This window comes from Oncorhynchus masou, chromosome 27 (genome assembly GCF_036934945.1).
Source record: "Oncorhynchus masou masou isolate Uvic2021 chromosome 27, UVic_Omas_1.1, whole genome shotgun sequence".
NCBI lineage: Eukaryota > Metazoa > Chordata > Actinopteri > Salmoniformes > Salmonidae > Oncorhynchus > Oncorhynchus masou.
The window spans coordinates 18,733,353-18,760,827 of NC_088238.1; the positions used below are offsets into that span (position 1 = coordinate 18,733,353).

General features: G+C 43.1%; 1 protein-coding gene across 1 annotated transcript in view; it reads left to right on the forward strand.

The window, feature by feature from the left end:
- LOC135515703 (proline-rich transmembrane protein 4-like) overlaps positions 1-27,475 on the forward strand; it is a 49,324-nt gene that overhangs the window by 9,414 nt on the left and 12,435 nt on the right. Inside the window, exon 2 of the mRNA XM_064939388.1 lies at positions 9,578-10,894. Within this exon, the coding sequence (XP_064795460.1) occupies positions 9,682-10,894 (1,213 nt within the window). The 5' untranslated portion in view covers positions 9,578-9,681. The remainder of the gene's footprint in view (positions 1-9,577; positions 10,895-27,475) is intronic.

Here is a 27,475-nt window from a genome sequence, read left to right on the forward strand (position 1 = left end):
GTAGCATAGGACAGAGTAGCAGAGATAGAGAGATGTAGCATAGGACAGAGTAACAGAGAGATAGAGAGATGTAGCATAGGACAGAGTAACAGAGAGAGAGAGAGAGATGTAGCATAGGACAGAGTAACAGAGAGAGAGAGAGATGTAGCATAGGACAGAGTAACAGAGAGAGAAGATGTAGCATAGGACAGAGTAGCAGAGAGATGTAGCATGGGACAGAGTAGCAGAGAGATGTAGCATAGGACAGAGTAACAGAGAGAGAGAGATGTAGCATAGGACAGAGTAGCAGAGAGAGAGAGAGAGATGGAGCATAGGACAGAGTAGCAGAGAGATGTAGCGTAGGACAGAGTAGCAGAGATGGAGCATAGGACAGAGTAGCAGGGAGAGAGAGAGATGTAGCATAGGACAGAGTAACAGAGAGATGTAGTATGGGACAGAGTAGCAGAGAGATGTAGCATAGGACAGAGTAGCAGACAAGAGCAGAGAGAGAGAGAGAGATGTAGCATATGACAGAGTAGCAGAGAGAGAGAGAGAGATGTAGCATAGGACAGAGTAGCAGAGAGAGAGAGAGAGATGTAGCATGGGACAGAGGAGCAGAGAGATGTAGCATAGGACAGAGTAGCAGAGAGATGTAGCATAGGACCGAGTAGCAGAGAGATGTAGCATAGGACAAAGTAACAGAGAGAGCGAGATGTAGCATAGGACAGAGTAGCAGAGATAGAGAGATGTAGCATAGGACAGAGTAACAGAGAGATAGAGAGATGTAGCATAGGACAGAGTAACAGAGAGATGTAGCATAGGACAGAGTAACAGAGAGAGAGAGAGAGATGTAGCATAGGACAGAGTAGCAGAGAGAGAGAGATGTAGCATAGGACAGAGTAACAGAGAGATGTAGTATGGGACAGAGTAGCAGAGAGATGTAGCATAGGACAGAGTAGCAGAGACAGAGAGAGATGTAGCATAGGACAGAGTAGCAGAGAGAGAGATGTAGCATAGGACAGAGTAGCAGAGAGATGTAGCATAGGACAGAGTAACAGACAGAGAGAGATGTAGCATAGGACAGAGTAGCAGAGAGAGAGAGATGTAGCATAGGACAGAGTAGCAGAGAGAGAGATGTAGCATAGGACAGAGTAGCAGAGAGAGAGAGAGATGTAGCATAGGACAGAGTAGCAGAGAGATGTAGCATAGGACAGAGTAACAGGGAGAGAGAGAGAGATGTAGCATAGGACAGAGTAGCAGAGAGAGAGAGATGTAGCATAGGACAGAGTAAAAGAGAGATGTAGTATGGGACAGAGTAGCAGAGAGATGTAGCATAGGACAAGATAGCAGAGAGAGAGAGAGAGAGATGTAGCATATGACAGAGTAGCAGAGAGAGAGAGAGATGTAGCATAGGACAGAGTAGCAGAGAGAGAGATGTAGCATGGGACAGAGGAGCAGAGAGATGTAGCATACGACAGAGTAGCAGAGAGATGTAGCATAGGACCGAGTAGCAGAGAGATGTAGCATAGGACAAAGTAACAGAGAGAGCGAGATGTAGCATAGGACAGAGTAGCAGAGATAGAGAGATGTAGCATAGGACAGAGTAACAGAGAGATAGAGAGATGTAGCATAGGACAGAGTAGCAGAGAGATGTAGCATAGGACAGAGTAAAAGGGAGAGAGAGAGAGATGTAGCATAGGACAGAGTAGCAGAGAGAGAGAGATGTAGCATAGGACAGAGTAACAGAGAGATGTAGTATGGGACAGAGTAGCAGAGAGATGTAGCATAGGACAGAGTAGCAGAGAGAGAGAGAGAGATGTAGCATATGACAGAGTAGCAGAGAGAGAGAGAGATGTAGCATAGGACAGAGTAGCAGAGAGAGAGAGATGTAGCGTGGGACAGAGGAGCAGAGAGATGTAGCATAGGACAGAGTAGCAGAGAGAGCGAGATGTAGCATAGGACAGAGTAGCAGAGATAGAGAGATGTAGCATAGGACAGAGTAACAGAGAGATAGAGAGATGTAGCATAGGACAGAGTAACAGAGAGAGAGAGAGATGTAGCATAGGACAGAGTAGCAGAGAGAGAGAGAGATGTAGCATAGGACAGAGTAGCAGAGAGAGAGAGATGTAGCATGGGACAGAGGAGCAGAGAGATGTAGCATAGGACAGAGTAGCAGAGAGATGTAGCATAGGACCGAGTAGCAGAGAGATGTAGCATAGGACAGAGTAGCAGAGAGAGAGAGAGAGATGTAGCATAGGACAGAGTAGCAGAGAGATGTAGCATAGGACAGAGTAACAGGGAGAGAGAGAGAGATGTAGCATAGGACAGAGTAGCAGAGAGAGAGAGATGTAGCATAGGACAGAGTAAAAGAGAGATGTAGTATGGGACAGAGTAGCAGAGAGATGTAGCATAGGACAAGATAGCAGAGAGAGAGAGAGAGATGTAGCATATGACAGAGTAGCAGAGAGAGAGAGAGAGATGTAGCATAGGACAGAGTAGCAGAGAGAGAGAGATGTAGCATGGGACAGAGGAGCAGAGAGATGTAGCATACGACAGAGTAGCAGAGAGATGTAGCATAGGACCGAGTAGCAGAGAGATGTAGCATAGGACAAAGTAACAGAGAGAGCGAGATGTAGCATAGGACAGAGTAGCAGAGATAGAGAGATGTAGCATAGGACAGAGTAACAGAGAGATAGAGAGATGTAGCATAGGACAGAGTAGCAGAGAGATGTAGCATAGGACAGAGTAAAAGGGAGAGAGAGAGAGATGTAGCATAGGACAGAGTAGCAGAGAGAGAGAGATGTAGCATAGGACAGAGTAACAGAGAGATGTAGTATGGGACAGAGTAGCAGAGAGATGTAGCATAGGACAGAGTAGCAGAGAGAGAGAGAGAGATGTAGCATATGACAGAGTAGCAGAGAGAGAGAGAGATGTAGCATAGGACAGAGTAGCAGAGAGAGCGAGATGTAGCATAGGACAGAGTAGCAGAGATAGAGAGATGTAGCATAGGACAGAGTAACAGAGAGATAGAGAGATGTAGCATAGGACAGAGTAACAGAGAGAGAGAGAGATGTAGCATAGGACAGAGTAGCAGAGAGAGAGAGATGTAGCATGGGACAGAGGAGCAGAGAGATGTAGCATAGGACAGAGTAGCAGAGATGTAGCATAGGACCGAGTAGCAGAGAGATGTAGCATAGGACAGAGTAGCAGAGAGAGCGAGATGTAGCATAGGACAGAGTAGCAGAGATAGAGAGATGTAGCATAGGACAGAGTAACAGAGAGAAAGAGAGATGTAGCATAGGACAGAGTAACAGAGAGAGAGAGAGAGATGTAGCATAGGACAGAGTAGCAGATATAGAGAGATGTAGCATATGACAGAGTAACAGAGAGATAGAGAGATGTAGCATAGGACCGAGTAGCAGAGAGATGTAGCATAGGACAAAGTAACAGAGAGAGCGAGATGTAGCATAGGACAGAGTAACAGAGAGATAGGGAGATGTAGCATAGGACAGAGTAACAGAGAGAGAGAGAGAGATGTAGCATAGGACAGAGTAACAGAGAGAGAGAGAGATGTAGCATAGGACAGAGTAGCAGAGAGATGTAGCATGGGACAGAGTAGCAGAGAGATGTAGCATAGGACAGAGTAACAGAGAGAGAGAGATGTAGCATATGACAGAGTAACAGAGAGAGAGAGATGTAGCATAGGACAGAGTAAAAGAGAGAGAGAGAGAGATGTAGCATAGGACATAGTAAAAGAGAGAGAGAGATGTAGCATAGGACAGAGAAGCAGAGAGAGAGAGAGAGAGATGTAGCATAGGACAGAGTAACAGAGAGATGTAGTATGGGACAGAGTAGCAGAGAGATGTAGCATAGGACAGAGTAACAGACAGAGAGAGATGTAGCATAGGACAGAGTAGCAGAGAGAGAGAGAGATGTAGCATAGGACAGAGTAGCAGAGAGAGAGAGATGTAGCATAGGACAGAGTAGCAGAGAGAGAGAGATGTAGCATAGGACAGAGTAGCAGAGAGATGTAGCATAGGACAGAGTAACAGGGAGAGAGAGAGAGATGTAGCATAGGACAGAGTAGCAGAGAGAGAGATGTAGCATAGGACAGAGTAACAGAGAGATGTAGCATAGGACAGAGTAGCAGAGAGAGAGAGAGATGTAGCATAGGACAGAGTAACAGAGAGATGCAGTATGGGACAGAGTAGCAGAGAGATGTAGCATAGGACAGAGTAACAGACAGAGAGAGATGTAGCATAGGACAGAGTAGCAGAGAGAGAGAGAGATGTAGCATAGGACAGAGTAGCAGAGAGAGAGAGAGATGTAGCATAGGACAGAGTAGACAGAGAGAGAGAGAGATGTAGCATAGGACAGAGTAGCAGAGAGATGTAGCATAGGACAGAGTAACAGGGAGAGAGAGAGAGATGTAGCACAGGACAGAGTAGCAAAGAGAGAGAGATGTAGCATAGGACAGAGTAACAGAGAGATGTAGTATGGGACAGAGTAGCAGAGAGATGTAGCATAGGACAGAGTAGCAGAGAGAGAGAGAGAGATGTAGCATATGACAGAGTAGCAGAGAGAGAGAGATGTAGCATAGGACAGAGTAGCAGAGAGAGAGACATGTAGCATGGGACAGAGGAGCAGAGAGATGTAGCATAGGACAGAGTAGCAGAGAGATGTAGCATAGGACCGAGTAGCAGAGAGATGTAGCATAGGACAAAGTAACAGAGAGAGCGAGATGTAGCATAGGACAGAGTAGCAGAGATAGAGAGATGTAGCATAGGACAGAGTAACAGAGAGATGTAGTATGGGACAGAGTAGCAGAGAGATGTAGCATATGACAGAGTAGCAGAGAGAGAGAGAGATGTAGCATAGGACAGAGTAGCAGAGAGAGAGACATGTAGCATGGGACAGAGGAGCAGAGAGATGTAGCATAGGACAGAGTAGCAGAGAGATGTAGCATAGGACAGAGTAACAGGGAGAGAGAGAGAGATGTAGCATAGGACAGAGTAGCAGAGAGAGAGATGTAGCATAGGACAGAGTAACAGAGAGATGTAGCATAGGACAGAGTTGCAGAGAGAGAGAGAGATGTAGCATAGGACAGAGTAACAGAGAGATGCAGTATGGGACAGAGTAGCAGAGAGATGTAGCATAGGACAGAGTAAGAGACAGAGAGAGATGTAGCATAGGACAGAGTAGCAGAGAGAGAGAGAGATGTAGCATAGGACAGAGTAGCAGAGAGAGAGAGATGTAGCATAGGACAGAGTAGCAGAGAGAGAGAGATGTAGCATAGGACAGAGTAGCAGAGAGAGAGAGAGAGAGAGAGATGTAGCATATGACAGAGTAGCAGAGAGAGAGAGAGAGATGTAGCATAGGACAGAGTAACAGAGAGAGAGACATGTAGCATGGGACAGAGGAGCAGAGAGATGTAGCATAGGACAGAGTAGCAGAGAGATGTAGCATAGGACCGAGTAGCAGAGAGATGTAGCATAGGACAAAGTAACAGAGAGAGCGAGATGTAGCATAGGACAGAGTAGCAGAGATAGAGAGATGTAGCATAGGACAGAGTAACAGAGAGATAGAGAGAGATGTAGCATAGGACAGAGTAACAGAGAGAGAGAGATGTAGCATAGGACAGAGTAGCAGAGAGAGAGAGAGAGATGGAGCATAGGACAGAGTAGCAGAGAGATGTAGCGTAGGACAGAGTAGCAGAGATAGAGAGATGTAGCATAGGACAGAGTAGCAGAGAGAGAGATGGAGCATAGCACAGAATAGCAGAGAGAGAGAGATATAGCATAGGACAGAGTAGCAGAGAGAGATGTAGTATAGGACAGAGTAACAGAGAGAGATGTAGCATAGGACAGAGTAACAGAGAGAGATGTAGTATAGGACAGAGTAACAGAGAGAGATGTAGCATAGGACAGAGTAACAGAGAGAGAGAGATGTAGCATAGGACAGAGTAACAGAGAGAGATGGAGTATAGGACAGAGTAACAGAGAGAGAGATATGTAGCATAGGACAGAGTAACAGAGAGAGAGAGATAGATGTAGCATAGGACAGAGTAACAGAGAGATGTAGTATGGAACAGAGTAACAAAGAGAGAGAGATGTAGCATAGGACAGAGTAGCAGAGAGAGAGAGAGATGTAGCATAGGACAGAGTAACAGAGAGATGTAGTATGGGACAGAGTAGCAGAGAGATGTAGCATAGGACAGAGTAACAGACAGAGAGAGATGTAGCATAGGACAGAGTAGCAGAGAGGGAGAGAGATGTAGCATAGGACAGAGTAACAGACAGAGAGAGATGTAGTATAGGACAGAGTAACAGAGAGAGATGTAGCATAGGACAGAGTAACAGAGAGAGATGTAGTATAGGACAGAGTAACAGAGAGAGATGTAGCATAGGACAGAGTAACAGAGAGAGAGAGATGTAGCATAGGACAGAGTAACAGAGAGAGATGGAGTATAGGACAGAGTAACAGAGAGAGAGATATGTAGCATAGGACAGAGTAGCAGAGAGAGAGAGATAGATGTAGCATAGGACAGAGTAACAGAGAGATGTAGTATGGAACAGAGTAACAAAGAGATGTAGCATAGGACAGAGTAACAGACAGAGAGAGATGTAGCATAGGACAGAGTAGCAGAGAGGGAGAGAGATGTAGCATAGGACAGAGTAACAGACAGAGAGAGATGTAGCATAGGACAGAGTAGCAGAGAGAGAGTGATGTAGCATAGGACAGAGTAGCAGAGAGAGAGAGATGTAGCATGGGACAGAGTAGCAGAGAGATGTAGCATGGGACAGAGTAGCAGAGAGATGTAGCATAGGACAGAGTAACAGAGAGAGAGAGAGAGAGATGTAGCATAGGACAGAGTAGAAGAGAGATGTAGCATAGGACAGAGTAGCAGAGATAGAGAGATGTAGCATAGGACAGAGTAACAGAGAGAGAGAGATGTAGCATAGGACAGAGTAAAAGAGAGAGAGAGATGTAGCATAGGACAGAGAAACAGAGATAGAGAGAGATGTAGCATAGGACAGAGTAGCAGAGAGAGAGAGATGTAGCATAGGACAGAGTAGCAGAGATAGAGAGAGATGTAGCATAGGACAGAGTAGCAGAGAGAGAGAGATGTAGCATGGGACAGAGTAGCAGAGATAGAGAGAGATGTAGCATAGGACAGAGTAGCAGAGAGAGAGAGATGTAGCATAGGACAGAGTAGCAGAGAGAGAGAGATGTAGCATAGGACAGAGTAGCAGAGATAGAGAGAGATGTAGCATAGGACAGAGTAGCAGAGAGAGAGAGATGTAGCATAGGACAGAGTAGCAGAGAGAGAGAGATGTAGCATAGGACAGAGTAGCAGAGATAGAGAGAGATGTAGCATAGGACAGAGAAGCAGAGATAGAGAGATGTAGCATAGGACAGAGTAACAGAGAGAGAGAGAGATGTAGCATAGGACAGAGTAACAGAGAGAAGTAGCGTAGGACAGAGTAGCAGAGAGAGAGAGATGTAGCATAGGACAGAGTAGCAGAGAGACAGAGAGATGTAGCATAGGACAGAGTAGCAGAGAGAGAGAGAGATGTAGTATGGGACAGAGTAGCAGAGAGATGTAGCATAGGACAGAGTAGCAGAGAGAGAGAGAGAGAGATGTAGCATAGGACAGAGTAGCAGAGAGAGAGAGAGAGATGTAGCATAGGACAGAGTAGCAGAGAGAGAGAGATGTAACATGGGACAGAGTAGCAGAGAGATGTAGCATGGGACAGAGTAGCAGAGAGATGTAGCATAGGACAGAGTAACAGAGAGAGAGAGAGAGAGAGAGAGAGAGAGAGAGAGATGTAGCATAGGACAGAGTAGCAGAGAGATGTAGCATAGGACAGAGTAGCAGAGATAGAGAGATGTAGCATAGGACAGAGAAGCAGAGATAGAGAGATGTAGCATAGGACAGAGTAACAGAGATAGAGAGATGTAGCATAGTATAGAGTAGCAGAGAGATAGAGATAGCATAGCATAGGACAGAGTAGCAGAGATAGAGAGATGTAGCATAGGACAGAGTAACAGAGAGAGAGAGAGATGTAGCATAGGACAGAGTAACAGAGAGATAGAGAGATGTAGCATAGGACAGAGTAACAGAGAGATAGAGAGATGTAGCATGGTATAGAGTAGCAGAGAGATAGAGATAGCATAGCATAGGACAGAGTAGCAGAGATAGAGAGATGTAGCATAGGACAGAGTAACAGAGAGAGAGAGAGAGATGTAGCATAGGACAGAGTAGCAGAGAGATGTAGCATAGGACAGAGTAGCAGAGAGATGTAGCGTAGGACAGAGTAGCAGAGAGAGAGAGCTGTAGCATAGGACAGAGTAGCAGAGATAGAGAGATGTAGCATAGGACAGAGTAACAGAGATAGAGAGATGTAGCATAGGACAGAGTAGCAGAGATAGAGAGATGTAGCATAGGACAGAGTAGCAGAGAGAGAGAGAGATGTAGCATAGGACAGAGTAGCAGAGATAGAGAGAGAGATGTAGCATAGGACAGAGTAGCAGAGAGAGAGAGAGATGTAGCATAGGACAGAGTAGCAGAGAGAGAGAGAGATGTAGCATAGGACAGAGTAGCAGAGATAGAGAGATGTAGCATAGGACAGAGTAGCAGAGATAGAGGGGGAGGTACTGAAAACGGGGTGAGAGATGAAAAGCAGAGGAATATATTTGCAGGGAAAGAAGGAAAGAGGTTGATGAAGAGCAGGAGAGAGTAAATGGCTGATTGTCTTGAATACTGATGTTATTCTCTCACTACAGGAAAACACACTCTCACTTAACCATAGGGTTTCTCCCCGTTTTAAAGAACAAATCAAACAGGGAATGAAAGAGAGTTGGAGGGAGGTGGGTTCAAACACAACTAAAGCACCCAGGTTATTCTCAATGGAAAATTCCATCGGTGCTCCAATCTCTTCACTGAGGCAACTGGACAGAGACTTTGAACCACCCGTTCCTCCCCTCCAAGAAAAGAGTTCCCCTTCCATTGCTATACAGAGGACGGACCCCCCCCCATCCCCCACCCCACCCCCTCACACACACACACACACTCATTATGTAAAAGTTAGCGCTAACTAAAGTGCTGAGAAAATACATGACATCTGGAAAGTCTCTTTTGTGATTGGTCAGATGTATATTTCATGTTTGGTTGTCCCAAGACTCTTAACCAAGTATACATATGAATGACACATAACTTCCTAACATAAATACTGACCTCAGAATCTGACCCCACTAAGTATATGTGTCCAATAACACCGTGGTTCTTGTGGTGATTTGTGGTGGACAACATTTTCCCGGCCTGCTAACTTCAGCAGTCCATTTTAATGGCTGCCCTGCTGTATTATGGGTCGTATAACATCATCAACATGTGATATTATATTCTCTGGAAAAACAGACAAAAGACAGGTCAAGCACGAAATGAAACAGAGCAGAAACGTCCCGTTTAAATAACCTCTCCAGTAAAAACAAGCCCGCAGACACATTTCGGCTCAACAACACATATCAAGTCAAACTAACTGTACTGTGACAAAGTGAAAGTATGTCACTCAATGTCCTGTGTGCATCTGTGTTTTAGGTCACTTCACAGGAGAGCGAGCCAACGTGCCCGAGGGGGCCCGGGGAATGGAGGACAGTATGTGACCGGTGCCTAAGTAGCCGCTCCGCTTCACTGTCGGCAACATGCGTCACCTTCACCAGATGATGGCTTTGTGCTTATGGTGCTCTCTCCTCGCCATTCTTCTCCACACGACGGTGTTTGCGGATGAAGAGGCGGATCTTACGAAGCCGACAGGACCGCCTGCCAGTAAGGGATGGTCCTATTGGCTAGGCTCGTTCTTGCCAAAGCAGCCCAGCTTGTCCAGGTTCCCATCACTCCCGGCGGTGCCGTCGTTTCCTTCGCTCAACCGGTTTGGAGGGAAGTCACAGACTAAGAATGCAGGGCCCCAAAGGACCACACCATCAGAGGGACCAACAAAGGAACTGTCAAAGGGACTGATAGAGAGACAGACAGAGGGACCGACAGAGGGACCAACAGAGAGACCAACAGAGAGACCAACAGAGGGACCAACAGAGGGACCAACAGAGGGACGAACGGAGGGACCAACAGAGGGACCAACAGAGGGACGAACGGAGCCTGAGAAATCACCGGGACATTCAGCGTCTGTGGAGGAGAGTATTAATAAAAGCACTCAGTCCTCCACCATCACCTCTTGGACTGAAGGTCACCCGAGCTCCACTGAGATAAGAACAGTAACAAACCCACAGACAGTCACTCCTAACAAGAACACACAACCAAACACCCAAGATATCTTAGATTCTATAACTGCTGTCTTAGATTCCATATCCTCTATATCTATGTCACAGGGGGTTGATATATCCTCCGATAGTCTCACCAGCACAAACATACTGCCACAGACAATAACACACGAAACGGCCCAAATGCCAAAGCACAGTTGGAGTGTCACCACTAAGTCTTTCCCCAAGGAAACAAAGATCCAAGATGAACTAGTTCCCCAGGGTGACCCTCTCACAGCCTCTGTCCCACACCTAACGTCCCCACAAACCACAGTCCCCACAGCCCTGGTCACAACTCCACCAAGGATCACCGTCAACCTAACACAGGTAGAGACCACACTGACCAGACAACCCTTTGACTCTGGCACCCCACCCACGTCTCCACAAACCAGGGTCACCACAAGAAGTCTGGCCTCGACCGTAAGCACCGACATTGGAACTAAAGAGGCCCCGGTCACCGAAACTCAGCCCAGTCAGAGTTCACCAGACCTGGGTGTTTCCGAGGCCAAAGCAGGGCCTGTGGAGGAACGACTGGGAGCAAACACCACCACCAGGACAGACGATAGAACACTAAGGGTTAACTCACCAACACCCGGAGGTAAGTCTCCAACACATCAACAGACATATTGATTTAGTATTAGTGATGGGCAGGCTAAATGACAATCAATGGATGTGATCAATCATTCAAACCAAATGGGGGTCTTCAGTCTGTTCAAGAAAAAGGCTGAAGAAAGTGAATGATGGATGGCATCTCTGAAATGGCAGCCATGAGTCGCCACAAACCTCTCTCTAGCTAATAGAGCCCAAGTCCCAGTTCAAATACTTACATCTCTATTGCATCTTTATTATTCTCCTTCCTGGAGATAATCACTTGGTGAACGCAAAGTAGTGGAAACCACACTGACCCTATCATGTCCCTATCATACATGATCACTCCAAGGAAGGAAGATCGGAAGGAAGGAAAGACGCAATTCCACCTCTTTAGAACAGACCCTAAAAATGATGCAGTGGTTGTTTTATTTTTTATAAACAGATGATATTGGAACACTCCACTGTGCCTGAAGGGGTGGGGGAGGAGAGAGAGGTACTGTAGTGTGGGGGGGAGGGGGGGGTAGTTAGTATCACTTTCACATGACATTGAGGGAGTACCCGTAGCCCAGCGCCAACCCCCACCGCCACTGTAGCGACGCTGGCTCTGTCTGGAGTCTGTATTCATAATAAACCTCAGGAAGCCCCTCCCCCCCCCGTACAGGCGCATCAATCATAGGGGGGGTCAAAGGTCAGGTGATACAATGATGAGACGATTATGGCCAACCAGAAGGCAGTGTCACAGGAGAATGGTACAGGGGGCTACTATTGCATATATCTATGCACTGGAATGTATGCAATTATCATCATTATTACACATCTGTCACTTTCAGCACACCATTACTAAAAGCCAACTACTTATGATAGAGAGCATAAACCCCGTAACGCCTTTTAATGTTGCCACTTGACATGCCGTCAGTCAGCCCCTACAGGATTCCCCGATCGCAAATGTTTTGGAAAAATCAACAGTTCCCAGGGGCATTTGACCAAATTTGACGTAATCACTGCACTATTTTTGCATAAAACAGTCGAATCACCTCAATATTATCGCATTACACTGACCCATCGCCTCAGTACAAAAAGAAGGCACACAATTTCAACCAATCACCACCGTACATTTACTGCATAATATGGTTCAATCAACCGACACGTCAAACATTTTCCCTCGTCAGCTCTGTTTCACAATAAATTAGACAGAATTAGTGCAGAATGTCAGAGTTGCTGCAGCTAAATCAAGCACCTTAGCCTGAAAATATCAGCAACAATCCTGAGGGACTGATTATCTTTGATGAATATAAGGATGAGCGATAGTGAGAAGAATAGTTTATTTGGTTGTGTTTACAGGGCTGCTGTTTAGTTACTATTATGACTGTGTTGTGTTGTATTATGACTGTGTTGTGCTCTGGCCCGGTTTCTGCACGGTGTGACAGACAGTGTGCAGATAAAGTCAACCGGTTGGATGCAAAGTACAAAAAGATTCTTCGGCTGTCCCCATAAGAGAAATCATTTTTGGTTTCAGGTAGAACCCTCAATGGAAAGGGTTCTAAATAGAACCCCAAAAAGGTTCTACCTGGATCCAAAAAGGGTTCTTCAAAGGGTTATCCTATTGGGACATCCGAAGAAGGTTTTAAATAGCACCTTTTTTGTTCTAAGAGTGTAGGAGGGAATACTCTGTATCAGTATTCCAACAGCAAACCCCAATCCTATGGGACCATCCGCTCCTTTCTCCTCCACATCCCCTGTTCATGGATGCTGAACATGCGCCTCGTCATTTAGGCTCCCCCTCTCCCTGTCTACCCTCCCTCCCTCCAGCCATCCATCCACCCTCCTTCCCTCCTCCTGCAAGGGTTGTTGTGGAAGGCTAAAATGTCTCTAAGGATGATGCTGGTGATTATCAAAGCAGGGATGAAAACTGGGGAGGGAGAGAACTCTGCTATTTCCTTCTGTTCCAGTGCAGATATGCATTTGTCTTGTGCAGAATCCTGCAGCGAAAAACAAGTGAACCTCCTACGTCGCCAATCACCCCCAGCGGAGATTCAAATGTTAAAAGAGTGCAGGACACCCGGTACTATAATACATTATCCCTCTATCCCTCGGGTATGAAGGAGAATGTCCACCCGTCAAAGCCTTCTGTTTCAGAGAGGTGTAACTAAGACACAGCTTTTCAATGTTTTTCACTGAGACGTGCAAATCACAACCAAAACCAATGAGTTTCCATTGATTCAGAATACGCTTGTTGTGTCACCTTCGCCCTTGACGGGTGTGTGTGTGTGTGTGTGTGTGTGTGTGTGTGTGTGTGTGTGTGTGTGTGTGTGTGTGTGTGTGTGTGTGTGTGTGTGTACGGTAACACTATGCCAATCTCATCCCTTTCAAAGACACACTCCAGCTGCAGAGAGCAAAGCAAGGTCAATGAGATAAGAGGGAAGTGGAGGAGGGGGTAAAGAAAGGCTTGAGTAAAGGAGGAGAAGGGGGGTTGTGGCTGAGGAGGTGTGGGGGATGATAAATGAGTCTCTTTAAACCCATCGCGGCAATGCTTTAGATCCCCATCTCCACTAATTTCCCCCCAAACAGATTACCCCTTCACCTTTACCTGTCCCTACATTACCATTATCATCAACACTAATGGCCTAATGGACTAAACCATACACACTCCATAACTACCTGCATATGATACAGTGGCACTGTAGATACCATACAACACGTAGGACAGCCGTAAGACTTATAGCAGAACCAATGTATCATTTATTTATTTTTTTGCCCTTTTTCTCCCCAATTTCCTGGTAGCCCAATTGGGTAGTTACAGTCTGGTTTCATCGCTGCAACTCCCGTACAGACTCGGGAGAGGCGAAGGTCGAGAACCATTCGTTCCTCCGAAACACAACCCAACCAAGCCGCACTGCTTCTTGACACATTGCCCAATTAACCCGGAAGCCAGCCGCACCAATGTGTCGGAGGAAACACCGTACCCCTGGTGACCGTCTCAGCGTGCACTGCACCCGGCCCACCACAGGAGTTGCTGGTGTGCGATGGGACAGGGACATCCCTGCCGGCCAAACCCTCCCCTAACCCAGACGACACTGGGTCAATTGTGCACCGCTCCATGGGTCTCCCGGTTGCGGCCGGATGCCACAGATTCTGGACTTGAACCCAGAATCACTGCGATGCAGTGCCTTAGACCACTGCGCCACTCGGGAGGCCTTGAACCAATGTAATTTCAATGGTTGGATTGATTAGTGGTTTTACACATATACAGTGCCTTGCGAAAGTATTCGGCCCCCTTGAACTTTGCGACCTTTTGCCACATTTCAGGCTTCAAACATAAAGATATAAAACTGTATTTTTTGTGAAGAATCAACAACAAGTGGAATCTGTGGAGAGAACTCTTTTTGGAGCTAACTAGAAAACTGCTGTTCACAAATGCTCTCCATCCAACCTCACTTCATGATTGTGTCCCACTTGTTGTTGATTCTTCACAAAAAAATACAGTTTTATATCTTTATGTTTGAAGCCTGAAATGTGGCAAAAGGTCGCAAAGTTCAAGGGGGCCGAATACTTTCGCAAGGCACTGTATATAGCTAGATCTATTTTCACATCAACCATGTGATTTGAACCGTGGCTGATTTCATTTAGATGCTCTTAAAAGCACCAATGGCAATTCAGACCGTGGAGGTCAGCCAGGGTCAGAAATGCAGTACAGTATGGTCAATCTCTTCAGTCACAAATAGACCACGAACGAAGCAACCCCGAGGTGATTCAACCCGCATGTTTTAATAAACTGCGTGGTTTAGCCTGTTTGTGTTTCTACTTTGAAGCACGGCAGCTCGGGGGAAATTACTTGAACCCAGCGTTAGACCCGACATCGTTGGCTAACATGCCACCACTGTGTTACCATGGTAACCCTGATTAACCGTTGCCATCATGTGCATCACGAGGCTCATGTGTTTGTTTGGTCCAAAATGTAAATGGAGGGAGTAGACTGTTGATCAGGCAAACATACACACATTTCATCGCCCAAGGTTACTACTAAAACTCATTGAAATATACATTTAGAGAATGCACCATAACCCCATTAGTATGAAGTCTACAAAACTAACCCAATAAGCCTATGCACAGTGATGCAATATTCTGATTGCATTGAGCAAGTGGGAAGGGCAGGAAATTGGAGGATGAGGTATTGTAGCTATATCCAGTTTTAATGAAACCTAATACGACTGTCTGCCTCTCTTCACCCTCCTATCCTACCAGCTTCGATTTCTCATCACTCTAAGCTCCATATGTGCGTGTGCGTGCATGTGTGTGTGTGTGTGTGTGTGTGTGTGTGTGTGTGTGTGTGTGTATGACAGTGATGGAGATGTGTATGCTGGCAGAAGTGAGAGCAGAATTATACTGCCTGATCAACCACTGGATAAATCCCATCACAATGATCTCACGCTGTGTTTCTAATACACAATGAAATGAAACATCAGGAAACTATTGAGCACAGTATGTTGTGGTGGACTTTAATTACAAGTACTTCACAGGAACCTGGTAAAATGATGTTTGTCGTGTAGCTAGTCACTGAATGGCTCTGAATTCACTGTCAGCATGCAATCAAAGCTATAACCTCTTTTGGAGCTAACTAGTGATCTAGTATAGTGCTCTAGTATAGTGCTCTAGTATAGTGCTCTAGTATCCTGATGTCGGCAGCAGATGAAAGTTGTATTCATAGCATTGCTAACTTAGCTAGCTTAACTTAGCTAGAAAACAAGTTATATTAAGTGGCAAGCTAGCAATATCATTATTTGGTGGCCAATCAGACAGAGCTAACTAATCAGCTGAGCTAGCAAACAATATAACAAAACTATAATTTCGGAATTAAAAAAATACTCCATCAACTGGCTCTGCATTTCAGGAATCACAGTTGCAAGTAGGATACTCCTGGTCCACTGTTCAGTTAGTCAGGTTTAGGGTTAACCTTTTTCGAAGAAAACGGTCACTTTTTGCCACAGGCCTCACTTGCTTTCATGAGATTTAAACGTGAGCTTGTCCGAGGTGTCGGACTCAACGACAGTTGCTATCCATTGGAGTGCTGCGATTGGTTGCCAAAAATGTTGGGGCGGGGCTTAGTAAAGGGTCAATTGGTCTGCCAGACATCATGCACCTTGGAGGGTGAAGTCTCACATGCTGACCACACGACCCGTGTCGCGTGCGCGAGCGTTGCAAAATAAATGTACACATACAGTGGGGCAAAAAAGTATTTAGTCATCCACCAATTGTGCAAGTTCTCCCACTTAAAAAGATGAGAGAGGCTTGTAATTTTCATCATAGGTACACTTCAACTATGACAGACAAAATGAGAGAAAAATCCAGAAAATCACATTGTAGGATTTTTTATGAATTTATTTGCAAATTATGGTGGAAAATAAGTATTTGGTCAATAACAAAAGTTTATCTCAATACTTTGTTATACCCTTTGTTGGCAATGACAGAGGTCAAACATTTTTTTTAAGTGGGAGAACATGCACAATTGGTGGCTGACTAAATACTTTTTTGCCCCACTGTACATGTTATTCAATCATTGCACCCACACTGCTCGCATCTGCGTTGCCAAGCTCTAAAATAGAAGTCAGTTCTATTTGTGAAGTCCTGCCTCTCCCATCTCCTCATTAGTTTATAGAAGCAGATACCCACATGCCATCTCCTCATTGGGTATAACCACGTGGGTGATTGAGATGAACTGAGGTCGGTCGGTCAGTCGTGATAATTCTATGAAAGTTAGATGCCAATCATCACATAAAGTCCAAAGAAGAAAAATCCTGGAAGGAGGAGAGATGACTAGAAACAATTAGGTTGATTGTTTATGTGTGAATTCATTGTCAGAGTAGAGGACCTTGTGCATTTCAGGTAAAATAACAACTCAACGTTTATATCCCAGGACAAATTAGCAAGCAACAGCAAGCTAGCTAAATTGACATAAATGTTTAATGCTTTTCGACCTGTCCCCAAATTAATATATTTTGATATTTCAACCTGCATGTCGTGATCTCGTTTGGTGTAGGGGGACCAAATCTATTTATGAACGATGGCGGACGCGGGCGTCTGGTCTGGGCATGGTGTCAGAGAGCTGATGAAACATTCCTCTGTGGAAGTCTCTAGGGTTTCTCACAGCCTGTCTCTTTCTCTCTCTCTGCGTGTGTGTGTGTGTGTGTGTGTGTGTGTGTGTGTGTGTGTGTGTGTGTGTGTGTGTGTGTGTGTGTGTGTGTGTGTGTGTGTGTGTGTGTCTGTGTGTGTGTGTCTGTGTGTGTGTGTGGTTGTGTGTCCAACCATGCAAAGCAGAGGAACTGAGCCAGATCCTTTTAATACTGGAGCTGTGGCGAATCGCACCTAAAAATATGCACTTGGACACACACACACACACACACACATAGAGAGAGAGAAAACCAAGTCAAGAGGGTACACAAACAAGATCTATAAATAATCCTGCCACCCATTATACACACACACATTAGGAATCTCCTCTAAGAGTGGAGAGAGGGATAAACCTTAGCACTGCTGACAGACAGATGGACATTAGAACCTAGAGAGACAATCAATGTAAGAACAGATCAGTTCAGGTAAAGGTAATAACTAAGCAGGAAATTATATGGATACAATAAGCTATGATTATAAGAACGTAGGCACAGTGTGATATATATTCATCAGGATAAGAAGATAACAGCCCTCAACACCCCCCCTCTCTCTCTCATTATCCCAACATTAGCTGATCACCAGGATCTTCCATGTGAGGTGCTAATATAGTGGTTTATGTAACATTGTGATGACCAGACAAAATGGTATCAGCAGTGTGAGTGCAGTTCTAATAGCCCTGCACCTCTCTGTGTTTGGTGCAGAGAGAGAGAGAGAGAGAGAGAGAGAGAGAGAGAGAGAGAGAGAGAGAGAGAGAGAGAGAAAGAGAGAAAGAGAGAAAGAGAGAGAGAGGGAGAGAGGGAGAAAGAGAGAAAGAAGGGGTGTGTGTGTGTGTGTGTGCATTCCCTTGTTCGCACCCTTGGGGGTTTGGGAATAAGCACAGAACTCTGCAATTGGTAAGGGTGTGTATGTGCACTTGTGAGTAGTTGGAGTACCAGCCCCTTGTTAACTGTCCCCCTCTCACTTTGTGCAGAGCTCGTTACTCAGTAGTGTAGTTGTGTAGTTGAATATAGTTAACTGAGGTTGTATCAACTATAGTGAGACAGTAGTGTAGAGTTGAATAGAGTTAACTGAGGTTGTATATAGTGAGACAGTAGTGTAGGGTTGAATAGAGTTAACTGAGGTTGTATATAGTGAGACAGTAGTGAAGGGTTGAATAGAGTTAACTCAGGTTGTATATATTGAGACAGTAGTGTAGGGTTGAATAGAGTTAACTGAGGTTGGATATAGTGAGACAGTAGGGTAGGGTTGAATAGAGTTAACTGAGGTTGTATATAGTGAGACAGCAGTGTAGGGTTGAATAGAGTTAACTGAGGTTGTATATAGTGAGACAGTAGTGTAGGGTTGAATAGAGTTAACTGAGGTTGTATATAGTGAGACAGTAGTGTAGGGTTGAATAGAGTTAACTGAGGTTGTATATAGTGAAACAGTAGGGTTGAATAGAGTTAACTGAGGTTGTATATAGTGAGACAGTAGTGTAGGGTTGAACAGAGTTAACTGAGGTTGTATCAACTATAGTGAGACAGTAGTGTAGGGTTGAATAGAGTTAACTGAGGTTGTATATAGTGAGACAGTAGTGTAGGGTTGAATAGAGTTAACTGAGGTTGTATATAGTGAGACAGTAGTGTAGGGTTGAATATAGTTAACTGAGGTTGTATCAACTATAGTGAGACAGTAGTGTAGGGTTGAATAGAGTTAACTGAGGTTGTATCAACTATAGAGTTAACTGAGGTTGTATCAACTATAGCGAGACAGTAGTGTAGGGTTGAATAGAGTTAACTGAGGTTGTATCAACTATAGTGAGACAGTAGTGTAGGGTTGAATAGAGTTAACTGAGGTTGTATATAGTGAGACAGTAGTATAGGGTTGAATAGAGTTAACTGAGGTTGTATATAGTGAGACAGTAGTGTAGGGTTGAATAGAGTTAACTGAGGTTGTATATAGTGAGACAGTAGTGTAGGGTTGAATAGAGTTAACTGAGGTTGTATCAACTATAGTGAGACAGTAGTGTAGGGTTGAATAGAGTTAACTGAGGTTGTATATAGTGAGACAGTAGTGTAGGGTTGAATAGAGTTAACTGAGGTTGTATATAGTGAGACAGTAGGGTTGAATAGAGTTAACTGAGGTTGTATATAGTGAGACAGCAGTGTAGGGTTGAATAGAGTTAACTGAGGTTGTATATAGTGAGACAGTAGTGTAGGGTTGAATAGAGTTAACTGAGGTTGTATCAACTATAGTGAGACAGTAGTGTAGGGTTGAATAGAGTTAACTGAGGTTGTATATAGTGAGACAGTAGGGTAGGGTTGAATAGAGTTAACTGAGGTTGTCTATAGTGAGACAGTAGGGTTGAATAGAGTTAACTGAGGTTGTATCAACTATAGTGAGACAGTAGTGTAGAGTTGAATAGAGTTAACTGAGGTTGTATATAGTGAGACAGCAGTGTAGGGTTGAATAGAGTTAACTGAGGTTGTATATAGTGAGACAGTAGGGTAGGGTTGAATAGAGTTAACTGAGGTTGTATATAGTGAGACAGCAGTGTAGGGTTGAATAGAGTTAACTGAGGTTGTATATAGTGAGACAGTAGTGTAGGGTTGAATAGAGTTAACTGAGGTTGTATATAGTGAGACAGTAGTGTAGGGTTGAATAGAGTTAACTGAGGTTGTATATAGTGAGACAGTAGTGTAGGGTTGAATAGAGTTAACTGAGGTTGTATATAGTGAGACAGTAGTGTAGGGTTGAATAGAGTTAACTGAGGTTGTATCAACTATAGTGAGACAGTAGTGTAGGGTTGAATAGAGTTGAATAGAGTTAACTGAGGTTGTATATAGTGAGACAGTAGTGTAGGGTTGAATAGAGTTAACTGAGGTTGTATATAGTGAGACAGTAGTGTAGGGTTGAATAGAGTTAACTGAGGTTGTATATAGTGAGACAGTAGTGTAGGGTTGAATAGAGTTAACTGAGGTTGTATCAACTATAGTGAGACAGTAGTGTAGGGTTGAATAGAGTTAACTGAGGTTGTATATAGTGAGACAGTAGTGTAGGGTTGAATAGAGTTAACTGAGGTTGTATATAGTGAGACAGTAGTGTAGGGTTGAATAGAGTTAACTGAGGTTGTATATAGTGAGACAGTAGTGTAGGTTTGAATAGAGTTAACTGAGGTTGTATATAGTGAGAGAGCAGTGTAGGGTTGAATAGAGTTAACTGAGGTTGTATATAGTGAGACAGTAGGGTAGGGTTGAATAGAGTTAACTGAGGTTGTATATAGTGAGACAGCAGTGTAGGGTTGAATAGAGTTAACTGAGGTTGTATATAGTGAGACAGTAGTGTAGGGTTGAATAGAGTTAACTGAGGTTGTATCAACTATAGTGAGACAGTAGTGTAGGGTTGAATAGAGTTAACTGAGGTTGTATATAGTGAGACAGTAGTGTAGGGTTGAATATAGTTAACTGAGGTTGTATCAACTATAGTGAGACAGTAGTGTAGGGTTGAATAGAGTTAACTGAGGTTGTATCAACTATAGCGAGACAGTAGTGTAGGGTTGAATAGAGTTAACTGAGGTTGTATCAACTATAGTGAGACAGTAGTGTAGGGTTGAATAGAGTTAACTGTGTTTGTATATAGTGAGACAGTAGTGTAGGGTTGAATAGAGTTAACTGAGGTTGTATATAGTGAGACAGTAGTGTAGGGTTGAATAGAGTTAACTGAGGTTGTATATAGTGAGACAGTAGTGTAGGGTTGAATAGAGTTAACTGAGGTTGTATCAACTATAGTGAGACAGTAGTGTAGGGTTGAATAGAGTTAACTGAGGTTGTATATAGTGAGACAGTAGGGTTGAATAGAGTTAACTGAGGTTGTATATAGTGAGACAGCAGTGTAGGGTTGAATAGAGTTAACTGAGGTTGTATATAGTGAGACAGTAGTGTAGGGTTGAATAGAGTTAACTGAGGTTGTATATAGTGAGACAGTAGGGTTGAATAGAGTTAACTGAGGTTGTATATAGTGAGACAGCAGTGTAGGGTTGAATAGAGTTAACTGAGGTTGTATATAGTGAGACAGTAGTGTAGGGTTGAATAGAGTTAACTGAGGTTGTATCAACTATAGTGAGACAGTGAGACAGTAGTGTAGGGTTGAATAGAGTTAACTGAGGTTGTATATAGTGAGACAGTAGGGTAGGGTTGAATAGAGTTAACTGAGGTTGTCTATAGTGAGACAGTAGGGTTGAATAGAGTTAACTGAGGTTGTATATAGTGAGACAGTAGTGTAGGGTTGAATAGAGTTAACTGAGGTTGTATATAGTGAGACAGTGTAGGGTTGAATAGAGATAACTGAGGTTGTATATAGTGAGACAGTAGTGTAGGGTTGAATAGAGTTAACTGAGGTTGTATATAGTGAGACAGTAGGGTAGGGTTGAATAGAGTTAACTGAGGTTGTATATAGTGAGACAGCAGTGTAGGGTTGAATAGAGTTAACTGAGGTTGTATATAGTGAGACAGTAGTAGTGGGTTGAATAGAGTTAACTGAGGTTGTATATAGTGAGACAGTAGTGTAGGGTTGAATAGAGTTAACTGAGGTTGTATATAGTGAGACAGTAGTGTAGGGTTGAATAGAGTTAACTGAGGTTGTATATAGTGAGACAGTAGTGTAGGGTTGAATAGAGTTAACTGAGGTTGTATATAGTGAGACAGTAGTGTAGGGTTGAATAGAGTTAACTGAGGTTGTATATAGTGAGACAGTAGTGTAGGGTTGAATAGAGTTAACTGAGGTTGTATCAACTATAGTGAGACAGTAGTGTAGAGTTGAATAGAGTTAACTGAGGTTGTATATAGTGAGACAGCAGTGTAGGGTTGAATAGAGTTAACTGAGGTTGTATATAGTGAGACAGTAGGGTAGGGTTGAATAGAGTTAACTGAGGTTGTATATAGTGAAACAGTAGTGTAGGGTTGAATAGAGTTAACTGAGGTTGTATATAGTGAGACAGTAGTGTAGGGTTGAATAGAGTTAACTGAGGTTGTATATAGTGAGACAGTAGTGTAGGGTTGAATAGAGTTAACTGAGGTTGTATATAGTGAGACAGTAGTGTAGGGTTGAATAGAGTTAACTGAGGTTGTATATAGTGAGACAGTAGTGTAGGGTTGAATAGAGTTAACTGAGGTTGTATCAACTATAGTGAGACAGTAGTGTAGGGTTGAATAGAGTTAACTGAGGTTGTATATAGTGAGACAGTAGTGTAGGGTTGAATAGAGTTAACTGAGGTTGTATATAGTGAGACAGTAGTGTAGGGTTGAATAGAGTTTGTATATGATAGTGAGACAGTAGTGTAGGGTTGAATAGAGTTAACTGAGGTTGTATATAGTGAGACAGTAGGGTTGAATAGAGTTAACTGAGGTTGTATATAGTGAGACAGCAGTGTAGGGTTGAATAGAGTTAACTGAGGTTGTATATAGTGAGACAGTAGTGTAGGGTTGAATAGAGTTAACTCAGGTTGTATATATTGAGACAGTAGTGTAGGGTTGAATAGAGTTAACTGAGGTTGTATATAGTGAGACAGTAGGGTAGGGTTGAATAGAGTTAACTGAGGTTGTATATAGTGAGACAGCAGTGTAGGGTTGAATAGAGTTAACTGAGGTTGTATATAGTGAGACAGTAGTGTAGGGTTGAATAGAGTTAACTGAGGTTGTATATAGTGAGACAGTAGTGTAGGGTTGAATATAGTTAACTGAGGTTGTATATAGTGAAACAGTAGGGTTGAATAGAGTTAACTGAGGTTGTATATAGTGAGACAGTAGTGTAGGGTTGAACAGAGTTAACTGAGGTTGTATCAACTATAGTGAGACAGTAGTGTAGGGTTGAATAGAGTTAACTGAGGTTGTATATAGTGAGACAGTAGTGTAGGGTTGAATAGAGTTAACTGAGGTTGTATATAGTGAGACAGTAGTGTAGGGTTGAATAGAGTTAACTGAGGTTGTATCAACTATAGCGAGACAGTAGTGTAGGGTTGAATAGAGTTAACTGAGGTTGTATCAACTATAGTGAGACAGTAGTGTAGGGTTGAATAGAGTTAACTGAGGTTGTATATAGTGAGACAGTAGTGTAGGGTTGAATAGAGTTAACTGAGGTTGAATAGTAGTGTAGGGTTGAATAGAGTTAACTGAGGTTGTATATAGTGAGACAGTAGTGTAGGGTTGAATAGAGTTATCTGAGGTTGTATATAGTGAGACAGTAGTGTAGGGTTGAATAGAGTTAACTGAGGTTGTATCAACTATAGTGAGACAGTAGTGTAGTTAACTGAGGTTGTATATAGTGAGACAGTGTAGGGTTGAATAGAGTTAACTGAGGTTGTATATAGTGAGACAGTAGTGTAGGGTTGAATAGAGTTAACTGAGGTTGTATATAGTGAGACACAGTGTAGGGTTGAATAGAGTTAACTGAGGTTGTATATAGTGAGACAGTAGTGTAGGGTTGAATAGAGTTAACTGAGGTTGTATATAGTGAGACAGTAGTGTAGGGTTGAATAGAGTTAACTGAGGTTGTATATATAGTGAGACAGTAGTGTAGGGTTGAATAGAGTTAACTGAGTTGTTGTGAGACAGTATAGGGTTGTAGAGACAGTAGTAGGTAGGGTTGAATAGAGTTAACTGAGATTGTCTATAGTGAGACAGTAGGGTTGAATAGAGTTAACTGAGGTTGTATATAGTGAGACAGTAGTGTAGGGTTGAATAGAGTTAACTGAGGTTGTATATAGTGAGACAGTAGTGTAGGGTTGAATAGAGTTAACTGAGGTTGTATATAGTGAGACAGCAGTGTAGGGTTGAATAGAGTTAACTGAGGTTGTATATAGTGAGACAGTAGGGTAGGGTTGAATAGAGTTAACTGAGGTTGTATATAGTGAGACAGCAGTGTAGGGTTGAATAGAGTTAACTGAGGTTGTATATAGTGAGACAGTAGTGTAGGGTTGAATAGAGTTAACTGAGGTTGTATATAGTGAGACAGTAGTGTAGGGTTGAATAGAGTTAACTGAGGTTGTATATAGTGAGACAGTAGTGTAGGGTTGAATAGAGTTAACTGAGGTTGTATATAGTGAGACAGTAGTGTAGGGTTGAATAGAGTTAACTGAGGTTGTATCAACTATAGTGAGACAGTAGTGTAGAGTTGAATAGAGTTAACTGAGGTTGTATATAGTGAGACAGCAGTGTAGGGTTGAATAGAGTTAACTGAGGTTGTATATAGTGAGACAGTAGGGTAGGGTTGAATAGAGTTAACTGAGGTTGTATATAGTGAGACAGCAGTGTAGGGTTGAATAGAGTTAACTGAGGTTGTATATAGTGAGACAGTAGTGTAGGGTTGAATAGAGTTTACTGAGGTTGTATATAGTGAGACAGTAGTGTAGGGTTGAATAGAGTTAACTGAGGTTGTATATAGTGAGACAGTAGGGTTGAATAGAGTTAACTGAGGTTGTATATAGTGAGACAGCAGTGTAGGGTTGAATAGAGTTAACTGAGGTTGTATATAGTGAGACAGTAGTGTAGGGTTGAATAGAGTTAACTGAGGTTGTATCAACTATAGTGAGACAGTAGTGTAGGGTTGAATAGAGTTAACTGAGGTTGTATATAGTGAGACAGTAGGGTAGGGTTGAATAGAGTTAACTGAGGTTGTCTATAGTGAGACAGTAGGGTTGAATAGAGTTAACTGAGGTTGTATATAGTGAGACAGTAGTGTAGGGTTGAATAGAGTTAACTGAGGTTGTATATAGTGAGACAGTGTAGGGTTGAATAGAGATAACTGAGGTTGTATATAGTGAGACAGTAGTGTAGGGTTGAATAGAGTTAACTGAGGTTGTATATAGTGAGACAGTAGGGTAGGGTTGAATAGAGTTAACTGAGGTTGTTTATAGTGAGACAGCAGTGTAGGGTTGAATAGAGTTAACTGAGGTTGTATATAGTGAGACAGTAGGGTAGGGTTGAATAGAGTTAACTGAGGTTGTATATAGTGAGACAGCAGTGTAGGGTTGAATAGAGTTAACTGAGGTTGTATATAGTGAGACAGTAGTGTAGGGTTGAATAGGGTTAACTGAGGTTGTATATAGTGAGACAGTAGTGTAGGGTTGAATAGAGTTAACTGAGGTTGTATATAGTGAGACAGTAGTGTAGGGTTGAATAGAGTTAACTGAGGTTGTATATAGTGAGACAGTAGTGTAGGGTTGAATAGAGTTAACTGAGGTTGTATATAGTGAGACAGTAGTGTAGGGTTGAATAGAGTTAACTGAGGTTGTATATAGTGAGACAGTAGTGTAGGGTTGAATAGAGTTAACTGAGGTTGTATCAACTATAGTGAGACAGTAGTGTAGGGTTGAATAGAGTTAACTGAGGTTGTATATAGTGAGACAGTAGTGTAGGGTTGAATAGAGTTAACTGAGGTTGTATATAGTGAGACAGTAGTGTAGGGTTGAATAGAGTTAACTGAGGTTGTATATAGTGAGACAGTAGTGTAGGGTTGAATAGAGTTAACTGAGGTTGTATATAGTGAGACAGCAGTGTAGGGTTGAATAGAGTTAACTGAGGTTGTATATAGTGAGACAGTAGTGTAGGGTTGAATAGAGTTAACTGAGGTTGTATCAACTATAGTGAGACAGTAGTGTAGGGTTGAATAGAGTTAACTGAGGTTGTATATAGTGAGACAGTAGGGTAGGGTTGAATAGAGTTAACTGAGGTTGTCTATAGTGAGACAGTAGGGTTGAATAGAGTTAACTGAGGTTGTATATAGTGAGACAGTAGTGTAGGGTTGAATAGAGTTAACTGAGGTTGTATATAGTGAGACAGTAGTGTAGGGTTGAATAGAGTTAGGGTTGAATAGAGTTAACTGAGGTTGTATATAGTGAGACAGTAGTGTAGGGTTGAATAGAGTTAACTGAGGTTGTATATAGTGAGACAGTAGGGTAGGGTTGAATAGAGTTAACTGAGGTTGTATATAGTCAGACAGCAGTGTAGGGTTGAATAGAGTTAACTGAGTTTGTATATAGTGAGACAGTAGTGTAGGGTTGAATAGAGTTAACTGAGGTTGTATCAACTATAGTGAGACAGTAGTGTAGGGTTGAATAGAGTTAACTGAGGTTGTATATAGTGAGACAGTAGTAAGGGTTGAATAGAGTTAACTGAGGTTGTATATAGTGAGACAGTAGTGTAGGGTTGAATAGAGTTAACTGAGGTTGTATATAGTGAGACAGTAGGGTTGAATAGAGTTAACTGAGGTTGTATATAGTGAGACAGTAGGGTAGGGTTGAATAGAGTTAACTGAGGTTGTATATAGTGAGACAGTAGTGTAGGGTTGAATAGAGTTAACTGAGGTTGTATATAGTGAGACAGTAGGGTTGAATAGAGTTAACTGAGGTTGTATATAGTGAGACAGTAGGGTTGAATAGAGTTAACTGAGGTTGTATATAGTGAGACAGTAGGGTTGAATAGAGTTAACTGAGGTTGTATATAGTGAGACAGTAGGGTTGAATAGAGTTAACTGAGGTTGTATATAGTGAGACAGTAGGGTTGAATAGAGTTAACTGAGGTTGTATATAGTGAGACAGTAGGGTAGGGTTGAATAGAGTTAACTGAGGTTGTATATAGTGAGACAGTAGGGTTGAATAGAGTTAACTGAGGTTGTATATAGTGAGACAGTAGTGTAGGGTTGAATAGAGTTAACTGAGGTTGTATATAGTGAGACAGTAGTGTAGGGTTGAATAGAGTTAACTGAGGTTGTATATAGTGAGACAGTAGGGTTGAATAGAGTTAACTGAGGTTGTATATAGTGAGACAGTAGGGTTGAATAGAGTTAACTGAGGTTGTATATAGTGAGACAGTAGTGTACGGTTGAATAGAGTTAACTGAGCCTGCTGAGGGTTGTAGATAATACTCTCCTGACAGGGATAAGACCTGTCGGCTTCTGAACCATGAGCCCACTACCCAGTGGGTGTGTCTCTGTGTATGGCAGTGTGTGTATTGATGCCATGTTTGTCTCTGTGTATGTCAGTGTGTGTGTGTATTGATGCCACGTGTGTCTCTATGTATGCTAGTTTTGTGTATTGATGCCCTGTGTCTCTCTGTGTTCGCCAGAGTGTGTGTGTACTGATGCCATGTGTGTCTCTGTGTATGCCAGTGTGTGTGTATGTGTGTATTGATGCCCTGTGTGTGTCTGTGCACGCCAGAGTGTGTGTATTGATGCCAAGTTTGTCTCTGTGTATGCCAGTGTGTGTGTGTATTGATGCCATCTGTCTCTGTGTATGCCAGTGTGTGTGTGTATTGATGCCATCTGTGTCTCTGTGTATGCCAGTGTGTGTGTGTATTGATGCCATCTGTGTCTCTGTGTATGCCAGTGTGTGTGTGTATTGATGCCATCGGTGTCTCTGTTTATGCCAGTGTGTGTGTGTATGGATGCCATC